At 42.0% G+C, this 13547-nt stretch overlaps 1 protein-coding gene across 1 annotated transcript; it reads right to left on the bottom strand.

Annotated features, from left to right (window-relative positions):
- Positions 1-1921: 1921 nt before the first annotated feature.
- LOC120841347 (homogentisate 1,2-dioxygenase-like) lies at positions 1922-6543 on the bottom strand. The gene is made up of 3 exons (XM_040212227.3): positions 6497-6543; positions 4261-4389; positions 1922-2068 (listed from the first exon to the last, which is right to left on the bottom strand). Exons 1-3 carry the CDS (start codon positions 6539-6541, stop codon positions 1922-1924), a joined length of 321 nt encoding a protein of 106 aa, XP_040068161.1. The 5' UTR covers positions 6542-6543.
- Between the last annotated feature and the right edge of the window lie 7004 nt (positions 6544-13547).

The following is a 13547-nucleotide window of genomic DNA, read 5'->3' as shown; positions in this document are numbered from 1 at the left end:
AGAGAGGCATCACCTAAATGTTCTGCAGCGCGAGCTTTCGCTTCGTGTGCTTCGAGCTGGTGTGCGCTAGCCCACTCTGCCACCGATCCCCCGTTTCATCCGGTGGAGGTGGAGCATCGTATCGGTCTCCGGTCGCATATCACTACTGCGTGGGAGGGTTAAAGGGGTACTCCACCGATTTTTTGAGCTACCTCAACTAACTATATTTTCTGACTCCCCGGCCTTTACTCTCTCCGGTATGCTATTTAGAATCGCGAAATTCATAATAGTTATTGCGAAATCGGCAAATGAAAATGATGCAAAAACCAACATTCAAATATACGCGCGCTTTTCAGGGCCGTGACGTCAGTGGCAGGCAGGCTTGCCAGTCGAGCAAGCAGCCAAAAAATAGAATATGCCAATCATTTGTTCCGTGCTGGAGCGCGGGTACTGCAGCGAGCTTCCCAAGCATTCATTTGACACCATGAAACTGCTTCGAATCAGTTTAAAACGAAATCTACAGCCCAAAGAGTGAACCCCTGCCTTCCACTGACGTCACTTTTTCATTGTTGCCAGTAGAGACTTCGAGCTTGAAAAACACGGTGAGGACCAAAACTGTAGATTCAATAACTTCGCGAAAAAACAATATTTTGACCTATTACTTGGGATACTATTTTCGCGATGTTTGTTGGTTAGTTTAGCAAAATTTCAAGCAAATCGGAGACAATAAAAAAATCGGTAGAGTAGCCCTTAAAGGGATACTTCAACGAAATTTGAAATATTCCCGTCGTGTTCAAAAATAGGTTGAATATGATCCACAATATCCGTAAATGACAATCGCACGTTTGTATTTTGATCATGGTGGCTGTATTTTTCGTTATAAACGGCCCACTCTGGCAAGCGCTCGGAGAAGGCCCAGCTTAGAGCACGTGACATCCAACGCAATCGTGACGTAGGTCGTTTCAAGACGAGCAAAGCTACGGCGAGGCTGACGTCGAGAGGATGGCCTAGTCGTTCTAGCCACCGAAGCGGCTGCTTTTGTACGAATTTTGAGTGACGGTTTAATCTTCTATAATCTTCTAGGGAGACAATAGCGACTTCTGCGACACACAAAAGGGATTCTCGGGAAGAGGGGAGTTCCTCCTTCCCCCCTTCTCTCGTCGTGGCCGGAGACGAGACAACCTCCGTCGCTAGCTGTCAAGGTTCCTAGTGGGGCATTAAAAGCGAGGCGTTAGCGACATCCACCAGGTGCTCTTTGCTAATCGTTTAATTCGTTTTAAAATTCCTTTTCGAGACTTTTTTTAACAAGATATTGGTATTTTCCACGTGATACTGCTTTTTTGAACACATATAGACCAAAAAATGAGCGCCGAAATTTTGTTGTAGTATCCCTTTAAGGGCTCCGGTTACCATTCGTGTATTTGCTACATTTTTCATCTAGGTCATCTGGAACACGAGCACAAGCACCATTACAAAACGCCCTTTTTTATTTATACTTTATCTGCCCTAATCACAGGAACTAGTTCAGGGCTTTCTTCACACCCTTCCAAACTCGGTTCAATAAATATGCTTTGAATATAGCATCATTGCTTCTAGGGTTGGTATCATGGTTATGCCTGCACCGCATTTTATTTCATCCAAGCGACACGCGTGATATGGCGTCTTGTTGGGGAGCGGCGGGGATGTGACGTGCATGAAGACGCGTCTATTTGAGTGCCAGAAATGGCCCTTACGACATACGCCACAAGCTTTGCCATACCCAGGAAGGGCTTCTATAAAAACTAATGTGCTAGAAGGAGGTTCATTGATCACAACAACCATCTTAAAGACTAATTTCGCAACATCCTTCAACATCCTTGCATTGCAGAATATTTATTAAATGAAATCCACAAGCGCGAAGTTCCGTCTCGCATCTCTAGGACAGAAGACGGTGTTCCTCCATCTACTGCTCCTTGGGAGGCTTCCAGTTGGGGTTGAAATTTCTGGGCATGCGCTGCCATTCCTTGTAGTAGTCCGGGTCAAGCTTTCCGCAGTCGTGTTCGGCCCACTTGGTCACCGTCATGTTCAGCGAACTCTCGATCATGAACGCCTGCGGATGTCAAGATACTACGTCTGATCTATGCTCGTTGGATGAATGAGAACGGAAGTGTGCCCCTCTTGAAAGTCTGCCTTCAGAACGCGCTCGTTGTCTTTCGTCGTGCTTTGGAAGCGCGTGTGCGCTCGAGGCTCACGAGACAACGAAGCGTTATCGAAGGTACAGAGCTGGAGGCAGGACAACTGAAGGTCCTGCTTGCCGTTCTCATTATGTTTTTGGCTATAACTTCGAAAACATTTCAAATGAATAGAAACGATTTCTCGATTTCCAGAAGGTCAAGAAGCAGGAGGGAAATATTAGGCCGTGTTTATATAAGAAAAGGGGGATGAAGATGAATATCTGAAGGATGAACCTACACCAGTAAGAAGTGACAAGTAAAATACGAGATGGTTTTTATAGCAGCGGTGAAGTTAAGCGCATGAGTGTCTCTTGTAAGCCAAGAAACTGCGTCGTTGTTTACAGTTGTAAACTTTCGCTTTCTAACGCTTAGGGCTTCTGCTGTTACTACTATTAACTGCAAATACAACGTAAAGAATGTTCGAAAGAAAAAAAAATTGTTTTTATCATAAAAATAAATTACGCATTGCCGATCAATGTCTTTCCGCCAAAATATAGCGGTAGCGACCAGAACCAGATTTCGATGTTTCCGAACTTACCGCTAATTAATTATTACGTAATAAGCGATTTTTTTTATTCGATGATGAGATTTGTTTCCGGTATCAGAAGCCCTGAATCAACGCCATCTGGTAGGCCTTGTTGGCCGCTATTCATGAAAGATATCTGGATATTGTGTATATAGTTTGCTCTTGACTCCGACAACGGTGACTTCAGAAACTTTTGCGTCTGGTGGTCTCAACCGCTAGGCTACATTGGGCGGAAACTGAGTGTTTGGGAATGCGTAGTTTATTTAAATTTGTTTTTGTCAAATAAAAATAGTATCTTTTTTTTTTTTTTTTTTCAAGCACACGGTATTTTTTTTTTTTTTTTGCAGCTTCTGTCCCTGGAAAGTTCAACTTTGTATATTTACGTCCGAGAAAAAAAATAGTCCCAATTTTTAGGTTTACGAACATATTTTGTGTCGTACAGTCCCTTTTTCTCGTCCTCTATGTAGAATTGTCAAATATTTTCAAGAATTACGTACAACAAGGGCTGTGTCTGGGAAGACTTTTCAGCAACAGACTCTGATAGGGAGGATTGTCATATAGGTACGTCACTGTACAAGATTCAGAAAATATGTCCAGCTCACAAAAGTCACTCACAACAGTGCGTCCTAATTTGCTTGTTTTTAACTGTGATAATTTTGTCGACTTTTTGGCGTTGCGTGATGAGACAAAAATTATGTGAATGCACAATCTGGAAGAACAAATTGATGTCTGAACGGCGTCATCTCGCCATCAAACAAGTGAGTCGAAGGTTCGCTTGCATTTCTCACAAGCGCCGTGAGATGGCGCAGCACGTCTAGGGTAGTAGAAGCCCTACGAGAATCACTCGAGCTCGAGAAACCGTCGTTACTCGCTTGTTCGTTACACGGACGCGTGGCTCGCGGGACGGCTCCTGCGCTAAGTCGCCTAAACCGACAATGCCCCTGGAGGGTGAAGCGCAAAACCAGAGAAAGTTTTGCCGCCTTGGCTGGCCTTGTTCGCGCACCTCTCTCTTCTTCCACTGTGGCTGAACACAAAAGTTTCTCGAGTTTTGGCATTACTTTTTTGTTCAAATTCAGTCCGCAGGAAGCGGCAAATGTTTATGACTATCTAGCTCAGGCCAAGAAATGTGGTACACTGCGCTAAACAACAACCGGTCCGCAAACGTTTCACAAGCCCTTAAGGCGCTATCAGATTTGTTATACATCATACAACAAACAACACACATTGTCTCAGGTGTGCTTTTTCTTCCTTGTATAACCGTCCTGTCACATGTTGTACAAAGCTGTCGGCAGACATGTTCGGAGCATGCATGTGTACGAAGAAAACATGCTCCCGACATGGTTGACTCGTGTCCGCGGCAATTTCTCTCATCATGTCTGACGCAAACACCGTGTCTTTTGTATTATGTATGATCAGGCTTTAAAACGCTCACAAAGACTTTAAGGAAGGGGGAAATGGGGATGTGCCTAGCCGACTCGACATCCTGAGGATAACTTAAGCACGCATATGACAGGAGCAGGAATAACGTTCGACGTAACTGACCATAGATCCTTCGCCGACGCGCTTTGGAACCAGTTCGGCTGTCCTGTTGTATTCGTACCACTCGGCGTCCACACCATGAGAAGCCATCATGCCGTGAAAGGTGGCACCTCCAGGCTGGAACCTTTTCTCCTGAAACAAAGAACGTAGAAGTCCCACCACAAGCTTTACTTGACTGATCCCATAGGGCGATCCCTCTAAGGCTCTAAGTCTCGCCAGACGCCATGTTGATGAACTTTCGCGCTAAGTATTTCTGTGCGCGGAGACAGTGTTTTTCAGCTCACCCTAGTTCTTTCGTGTCGTGATCGACTGCGCCAATCGGAATAGTCGGGAACATAAAGGAGCAACGGCTGGTGCCCGATTTTTACAGATACAGGTATTTATTCGGACCTAGGACAAGCAGGCGATTGAGAAGTCGACCTGTCGGAGGTCAAAATGGCCGCAGAAAGATGCCGCCGGGGCCACTCCAACAGAAAAACAAATGGTAAGGAAGTCTGGGTTTATGCGGGCCAAATACGTCCCCGATCATACTTACTGACCTCTGTCGTCGATGCAGTTATTCTCCGCACTTGACCGTTTCAGCAACAACGCCAGTAACTAATCCTCTGTATGCAAACCATTATGGAAAGTGGCGAATGCTGCTCATCTACATGGCGTAACGCGAATAAGGGGAAGTGAAAACACGTTTCGTGGAACTGCCCTAGAGCGGAAGTCACCAATGAACATGGGGATACTTCTCAGGTTCTTATAGCCGACAGATATCCAAACTAGAAAATCTTATACTCCGTTCTTCCCCTAATCTGAGAGTGGGGTGGAGGCGACTTGGTTGCCAGACCAATCGACATACTCCTTTTTATCACCTGGCCCCGGTCTCTGCGCGTGGATATAGCCGAGAACGAGGTCACGTGGCGGAAAATAGAAATATATCTGGTCCAAAGAGCACGTAGCTTCCACGTCGCTGTCAGCTTAAAAGTGAATGGAGTATGGATGGTTCATCCAATTTCCCATTTCAGCATATTGCACTTCCCATCATACAACACACGTCAGATCAACAGTGTAGGTTTCGTTGAAGCCCTAGGCCTCTAAACTTTCCTCTGACTTCGATCACATGGAACGTCAACAAACATGAGGTCATTGGAGTCAGCTTTGTTTATGGGGGGGGGGCAGGCTTGCAGCCACCCCACAGCCGTCGGACGACTGTTCCATGCGCGCTTAGATCGCTGTCTAACTGCAATCTACACATGTCATTATTAAACAGCAAGGAACACGGCAGTCATACGTTATTTAACTTAGGCTATTTGGTCACTGAGAGCATGGCAACGGCAGGGCGGTCCTTTAGCTGTTCCGCCTTCAGCGCGAGATGTCTACTTTCAACAACGCTTCGACATCTCGTGCGCCTCAAGTGTGCATTACAGCAGTCAACTCGGGAAGCTGAAAAAGACATCGTGCCGCTCTCATTCTGTAAGTGACTCGTTGAGAGTTGAACAGCCGTCAAACACCTGCCCCGCGAACCAACTGTACGCGTTCGCACACGACGCGTGTGTTCGCAAGAAAAATAAGAGAAAGAAAGAACGACCAGGTGGCGTCTTAAAAAGACACGGCGTCTTTTGCCACGAAGGCGGGTAGTGCACCTCAGCTTTGGTTGTGTTTCTCGTAAAATTAAACTCGGCCTATAACTGTTTAATCGAGAAATAAAACTCATCTGCAGTTGTTGTTTTGATTAATGCGAAAGCATTAACTGTCCCCTGGAGTGAAGCCGGCGTTATCTGAGGTCTGTAGCGGCGGAACACGGCAGCTAAATATCCATTAGTTGAGCGACACGGCACCTAAATACCCACTGGTTGAGCGAAACAGCACCTAAATTCCCATTGACTTCGCGAAACGGCACATACGAATTCCCATTAGCTGCAAAGCGAACACGCCACGAAAAAAATAAAACACAAATAAAAGCACAGCAACGCAGATGCTTCGTCACGAAAGCCGGTGGGCGCTCAAGGTCAAAGCGGACGCGCCTCAGAAATAAAACATAAAGAAAAGCACAGCAACGCTGGAGCATCGTCACGGAAGCCGTGGAGCCGGCGGAGGTGCCGCGCCTGCGCAATGGAGGAGCGTGATGTCACCATCGGGCCGCCGTGTGAAAAAAGAAAACGTGGCGCGCTGCATGCAGGAATGCTCTCGCATTCCTACACGTAAGCTGTCTTAAGTGTCTTCGTTTAATTGTTTTTATTAGCGTACTTACACCGGGTCTGTATTCAGTCGAGATCAGGCCCATGAACTCACTCATGCTGTTTCCTGTAAAACAGATAAACCTACAAAGTCAGGAGTCACTTCATAGTCCCGGTTTGGTTCATCTCGCTACCAAAAGTACGACAACCGTTAAGAAAAAAAGCTTCCTAAGAGCGTTTTAGAAATTTTTACGCACGCCTACAAGTTTACAAAGGTACAACTTGTACAGAAACCACATGAGAAGAAACTAATATCTATGCTTTAAAATACCGCCACTCAGGGACAAAAACGGCCGGTCAAGACGACTGGTCAGGCCTTCCTTATTTATTTATTTAATCATATTCGATGACGAGAGATCACTACAAATGTTTGGCAATTCATGAGAGGCCTAATGCAGGTGCCTTTCAAGAGAATTTTATCATCGCTTCGCAGCCAGTGAAATTGAGACGTTAGCTGATAAGAACACCAAATAACTAATCGGGAAGCGCGAAGCTTTAACATTAACACGCGTGGTCAATAAATTGACCACGCGTGTTAATGTTAATTGACCACGCTTCGCGTGGTCAATTAATGTTAACAGTAATAACATTATTATTTTATTATTACATTAATAATGTTAATATTAAATTATAATTTATTATTATAATAATCGCGTGGTCAATTAAAGAATTGACCACGCGTGTTAATGTTAACATTATTGACCGCGAACCTCTGACATTGAGCAGTCGGTCACCATAGAAGCAACTGTTGTGTAATTATATTCGTCAACAAAATTCGCTGGCATCGGGACAATGAAATACCACGTAAAACTCAGCCCGTTATGTATCACCGAAGGACTACATAAAATTTGAAGATTTTGATAAGCGAGTCTGCACGCATCCGTCTCCGTCCCCTTTCCCCCCTGCTTAGTGACCATTCTCTTCTTAATCACCCGTACAGAAATGTCATAGATGGTCATATCAAGATTTGGTCAAGTATATATATACATATGGTGACCGAGTGAAGATTGACAAGTGCAGCCGTAGTAATATTGTGAACGAAGAGGGGAGAAGGTGAATATTGAATTTATTGCATTAAAGTTAGGGAAAGAGAAAGAGAGCTGGCGAAAAATTGGGCCAGGAGCGGGGATTGAACCCGCAACCATCACCTGTCCGGGGTGACGCCTTAACCGATTAGACCATCCTGGCCACTGGTTTCGGCGGACTCAATATTTGACCAGGAGTTCGCTTAACTGGGTAGACGACAAGCGTTGTTGATTTAAGGTCCGCGCTAGTTCCGAATTGCGGCAGTGACGTGGCACGTCATCTCCTCCCCATAGGGACAGGCTGCACTGTATATATAATGGGAATGAGTGGAGGTTGGCAAGTGCAGCCGTAGTAATATTGTGAACGAAGAGGGGAGAAGGTGATTATTGAATTTAAAAAGAGCTGGCCCAATTTTTCGCCAGCTCCCTTTCCCTTTCCCTCTCCTTAACTTTAATGCAATAAATTCAATAATCCCTTTCTCCCTCTTCGTTGACAATATATATATATGTATATATATATATACTCAACAAAATATTAGCCCCTAAAGGAGTTAGCCGAGGAGGTTGCCCAAAAAGTGAGATTGATGAAACGTTTCGGGCCTGGTAGGCTCTTCGTCAGTCAAGTGAGAACACTTCGTTCTCCTTTTCTTTCAATCAAAGAAAAAACGGCCGGAAAAAAGAAGTTAATTCGAAAAATGCTTACCGTTTAGCGGGTACCTACTCAACTAAATTCTCGCTTAAAAGTTTAATATATCCCGATACCAATGCAATAAATACTATGGAAATAATTAAATATAATATTATTACTGCCATTCTTATCATAAAACCAGTTTTTGGGACATGTGGTTGGGAGAACGAAGTGTTCTCACTTGACTGACGAAGAGCCTACCAGGCCCGAAACGTTTCATCAATCTCACTTTTTGGGCAACCTCCTCGGCTAACTCCTTTAAGGGCTAATATTTTGTTGAGCATATTTCTCTCGAGTGCCGTCTTTGGTTCCCAGGTGCTGTTCCGTTGATCATGGCCTCGGGACGTGCCCCTGCCCTCCTAGGCCTGGAGACCGTTGCCATCGTGGGAACCTCCATCATTAAGTATTTGCACACTCTTGTTCTTTTTAACGGTAGTGACCCGACGGTTGTTCCGAAATCTGGTGGTGTAATTTCGGATTTTTTTTCTATCGTAGACAGTCTCCCCCGTCACGTCAATTCCATTTTTTTACAAATCGGGTCAAACGATATTTGCCGTTTACCGCCTTTCCAGTGCGCCATTTTATTTAATAATCTTATTTTACACATTCGGCAAATACGACCGGACGTGACTATAATTATCTCTAGCGTTCCTCCCCGGTTGGAGGATAATTTTAGGCCCCGTGGACCAGGCTACATACGATGGATTAACGAAAAAATCTTTGAATTAAACTTTTTTCTGAGGGAGTTCTCTTTTATTTACGAAAATGTAGTATTCTTAAATCACCGTTATTTTTTTGAGACCCCTCATCGCTTTTTGTCTTTCGATGGGTTACACCTAAGTAGGGAGGGTATAGCTTAATTGGCCAACCATTTCAAAAAATTTTTAGTTACTCACTTGCTGCGCAAGTGCCCCTTAACACCTAGGTTCCCTGAATTTGAAGATGTTGCCCGAGGGAAGAGGGTACATAGTGGGCAGGTTTCAGGGGTTGTTCCTCCTTCTTTTGGCACGCCTTCAGATTCTGTTCTATTATCGTTGCCGGAGTCATTCCCGCAGCTTTCACGGCAAAGTGTGAGGGATGGCTCCGCACGTAATAGAAATCCCTTAGCGGGTCGTTTTCGACGCGCTCCACAATGTAAACGCCGACGTTCGTCGGATTCACATTGACTCCCACAGGCTTTTCTCCAACCCTTTTTTAATCTTCGCGTTGGTTTCGATAAATTAATTCGATTTGAATCCCATAAACTTTTTTTGCAAAACTGCCGCACACAAAAAAAAGATTCCGTTCGGTTTTTATAACACATATACAGCTCCAACCATACAGTTATCCCATGTAAATGTGCAGACATGGGATAGCGCTATTTTTAATTTTAGAATGTCTTTACTGGACATTACAATACAGAAGTCAATGGAAAATATTCGTGCTTTAGAGTCTCAGATCGATATTATTTTAAAAACTTCCCCTGGTTTACCTTTAATAATATTAAAAGAATTGCAGCATTACATACATAAAAAGGAGCGAGAAGTAATTAATACCAAACGACGTAAGGCACTTAGAGATAATGTACTCTTGGATTTTTTTCTCGCCCCTAATAGAAAAATGGAAAAACTTCTTTTCACGCCTAATTAATAGAACACAGCATACTAATCCATGTAACTCAGAACATTCTACAGATTTGGGTGGAGAAAAGTCTGAAATATTCAATTATTCTTCCTATGTAATTTCTAAACACGAAGAGATAGTTCTCAAGAAGGGATTAAAGTTTTGCCCCACTCCTCGCAACAATAGTGATGATTTGGACTTCCACAAAGGTTTAAATGAATTTGCACGGCAATTGCACTGTAAAGTTTTTTTCAAAGGAGCTCCTTATCAAGAGCCCTTATATAAACACAAATCCTATTGGATTCCGCCGTTGAATAAACAAAATGTTAATGTCATAAAATACATAGAGGCGGTCCAGAAATATGTTTTATCAGCGTATAAAAAAGACAGACCACTTAATAATAATTTAACTTATAAGGATAGGCAATGCTTAAAAAACCTGACGGAAAACAGAGATATCATAACAGCCCAGGCTGACAAAGGGGGAGGTATATGCACAGTTAACACAGCCGACTATGTATCGGAAGCAATTAAACAACTGAACGACACTAAGTTCTATAAAAAAACTAGATTATGATCCAACACTTAAGTTTCGAGAGACGATAAAAACACAATTAAAATACCTAGTAGATAATAAGAAAATAGAGAAAAACATTTCTACGTATCTCATTCAGGAAAATCCGAGACCAGGACAGTTCTATATGCTAATGAAAGTACATAAGCAAAATCACCCAGGTAGACCAATTATTTCGGGAATAGGTACTAATACAGAGAATATTTCCGCCTTTATTGACGAACAAATTAAAAGTACTGCAGCCGGTGCCCCTTCCTACGTAAAAGACTCCTCTCATTTTCTCAATTTGATTAATGATATCCAAATGGATTTTAGGACTAATAGTACGTTGCTTGTCACAATGGACGTAGTGTCTCTTTACACTAATATACCGCATGATGAAGGTATTCAAGCAGTTCTTAATATTGTTCATGAGAACGACCTCACTGTTAGTAAAAGCGTCTTAAATATTTTTATGCACCTAGCTTTAGAGCTTAATAACTTCACATTTATGAATGAGCATTATTTACAAATACATGGCGCAGCAATGGGATCTCGCTTCTCTCCCTCCTATGCAAATAGATATATGATGTCTTTAGAAGAGCGGCTACTTAACTCCTTCCCGCATAAACCCCTTTTTTATAAACGTTTCCTAGACGACATATTTATAATTTGGAATAATGGGGAAGGTAAGCTCTTTGAATTTATTAATTTTGCCAACAATTTTAATCCACATATTAAATTTACGTATAAATGCTCTGATACAGAAATAGAGTTTCTAGATATTAAGGTAAGACTTACTGAAAATGGTTTGAAAACAACCTTATATCTAAAACCTACAGATAGACGTCAATTTCTACATTATAAAAGCTGTCATCCAATACAAAACAAAAAAGGTATACCATACAGTCAAATGCTACGCTTAAGACGCTTATGTTCAGAAGATAAGGATTTTGATATAAAAGCTAGAGCACTAGGAGAGGATTTCATAAACCGTGGATACCCCTTACCGCTAATAAATAATTCTATATCAAAAAGTCGAGCGATCTCTCGGAACGCGTGTTTAGTAGAGCGGCCGAAAAGAAATAATCATGAATTACGACTAATCTTACCTTACCAGTCAAAACTTCCAAACATAAACAATATTCTTAGACGACACATGAATATTTTACACATGGACACAGCTTTAAAGGCAGTTATCCCTCGACCCCCTGGTATAGCGTTCAAGAGACCACGTAATTTATTAGATTTATTTAAACAGTCCCGAAACTCCATCGGACGTAGCCTGGTCCCGATTGGTTGCACCAAGTGCAATCATAACCAATGCAGTTTATGTGGGGACATAATTATAGCTAACTCTATTCGTAGCACAGCGAATAACTTTAATTGGAAAATAAATGGTACCTTTCATCGTAATTCGGAAAATACTATTTATTTAATTCAATGTAGAAAATGCCAAACTCAATACATAGGAGAAACTAAAACAAGCATAAGAAAACGCATGAATCTCCATAAAAGTCATATACGTAAACACGTTGCCGGACCGGTTTCCCGTCACTTAAACTCCGCAGGACATAACGGACTTTCTGATTTTAATTTTATTATACTCCAGGGGGGCTCTCGAACCACCACAGATCGAAAAAACAAAGAATCTGAATTTATCTATAAATTTAATACTTTAGAACCGAAGGGCCTTAACAGTTCGAAAGGATCATTGCCGTCTTTTTTTATGGACATTTAATTGAGATCTTCTAATCGGTACCGCACTGTTGCTTTTTTTTTTTCTCGCTTCATCGTTTAATGTGACACGAGCAAACGCGTAACATTGGGCCTCTCATTGGCTTCACATGACACCAGGTATAGTTGGGTTATACCCAACCACATGTCCCAAAAACTGGTTTTATGATAAGAATGGCAGTAATAATATTATATTTAATTATTTCCATAGTATTTATTGCATTGGTATCGGGATATATTAAACTTTTAAGCGAGAATTTAGTTGAGTAGGTACCCGCTAAACGGTAAGCATTTTTCCAATTAACTTCTTTTTTCCGGGCGTTTTTTTCTTTGATTGAAAGAAAAGGAGAACGAAGTGTTCTCACTTGACTGACGAAGAGCCTACCAGGCCCGAAACGTTTCATCAATCTCACTTTTTGGGCAACCTCCTCGGCTAACTCCTTTAAGGGCTAATATTTTGTTGAGCATATTTCTCTCGAGTGCCGTCTTTTGTTCCCAGGTGCTGTTCCTATATATATATGGGTGGTTTCATCTCAAATCGTGCAGGCAAAAAGGGTCGAATTTTTAATTTCGATGAAAAAATTATATGTTATGACGCCGTTTCTAAAACCGCAGTCGCCACAAACCGCAAGTTCGTCGGATTTTTTGTTCTCGACTTATGAATTTTTAAAGAGGCCGCGGCGAAAAGCAGTGTTTTTCTCACCCGTCGTGGGTCGGATGTTTCGCTTGATCTCCCGCCATGGATTTTCAGTCCACATTATATTACCTTTTTTGAAGCACTCTGTGGACACATTTAAAAGGCTTCAATACCATAAAATAATTGTAGGCGTTTTGCTTTTTTTCTGTAAAAATGTCAAAAACGCCTCCTAGGTCAATTGTTGACGAACTTTGACAATTAATTACTGGCGATCTGCTTGGGTTACACCAATATTTTTTATGTCCACGGAGAGCCCAAACCACGCTCTTTATATTTATTATAAAATGACTCGGCTGTATAAAATATTGTTTGCGGTACGTTTACGTTAATATTATACAAAAACGAAAAAGTACCATTTTTGAAATTGATTTTCTCAAAAAACCCATTTTTTATTTTTTTCATTTTTTGTTAAAATGTAGGTATGATAGTTGTCTACACGAAAATCAAGCCTAGAAAGTGTATATTTTGTTTGTATGTTTTATATTTAGGCCTAAATATCGGAAAAAGACGTCTTTGTTTTGCAAGACCTAAGTCAGACATAGCGACCCATGCGTCTCTATGAATTGTGAAAAAGTTTTCTTGAATTTTCTTCTGCATTTTGTAATCAATTTAAACGGATTTTGTGGTATTGAATATTTATGTATGTTTTGATAAGAGCGGGAACCACGAGATACATATCTAACCAAATCAGCAGGCCTACTAGACTTTCCATAACCAAAAGGCACAGACGTTGTATTGTTTCGATTTATAAACCTTTCACAGT

Source organism: Ixodes scapularis, unplaced genomic scaffold (assembly GCF_016920785.2).
Source record: "Ixodes scapularis isolate PalLabHiFi unplaced genomic scaffold, ASM1692078v2 PGA_scaffold2__306_contigs__length_199485367, whole genome shotgun sequence".
Classification (NCBI taxonomy): Eukaryota; Metazoa; Arthropoda; class Arachnida; order Ixodida; family Ixodidae; genus Ixodes; species Ixodes scapularis.
The sequence above is the reverse complement of the archived record's forward strand: the minus strand, read 5'-3'. Positions and strand labels throughout refer to the sequence as shown.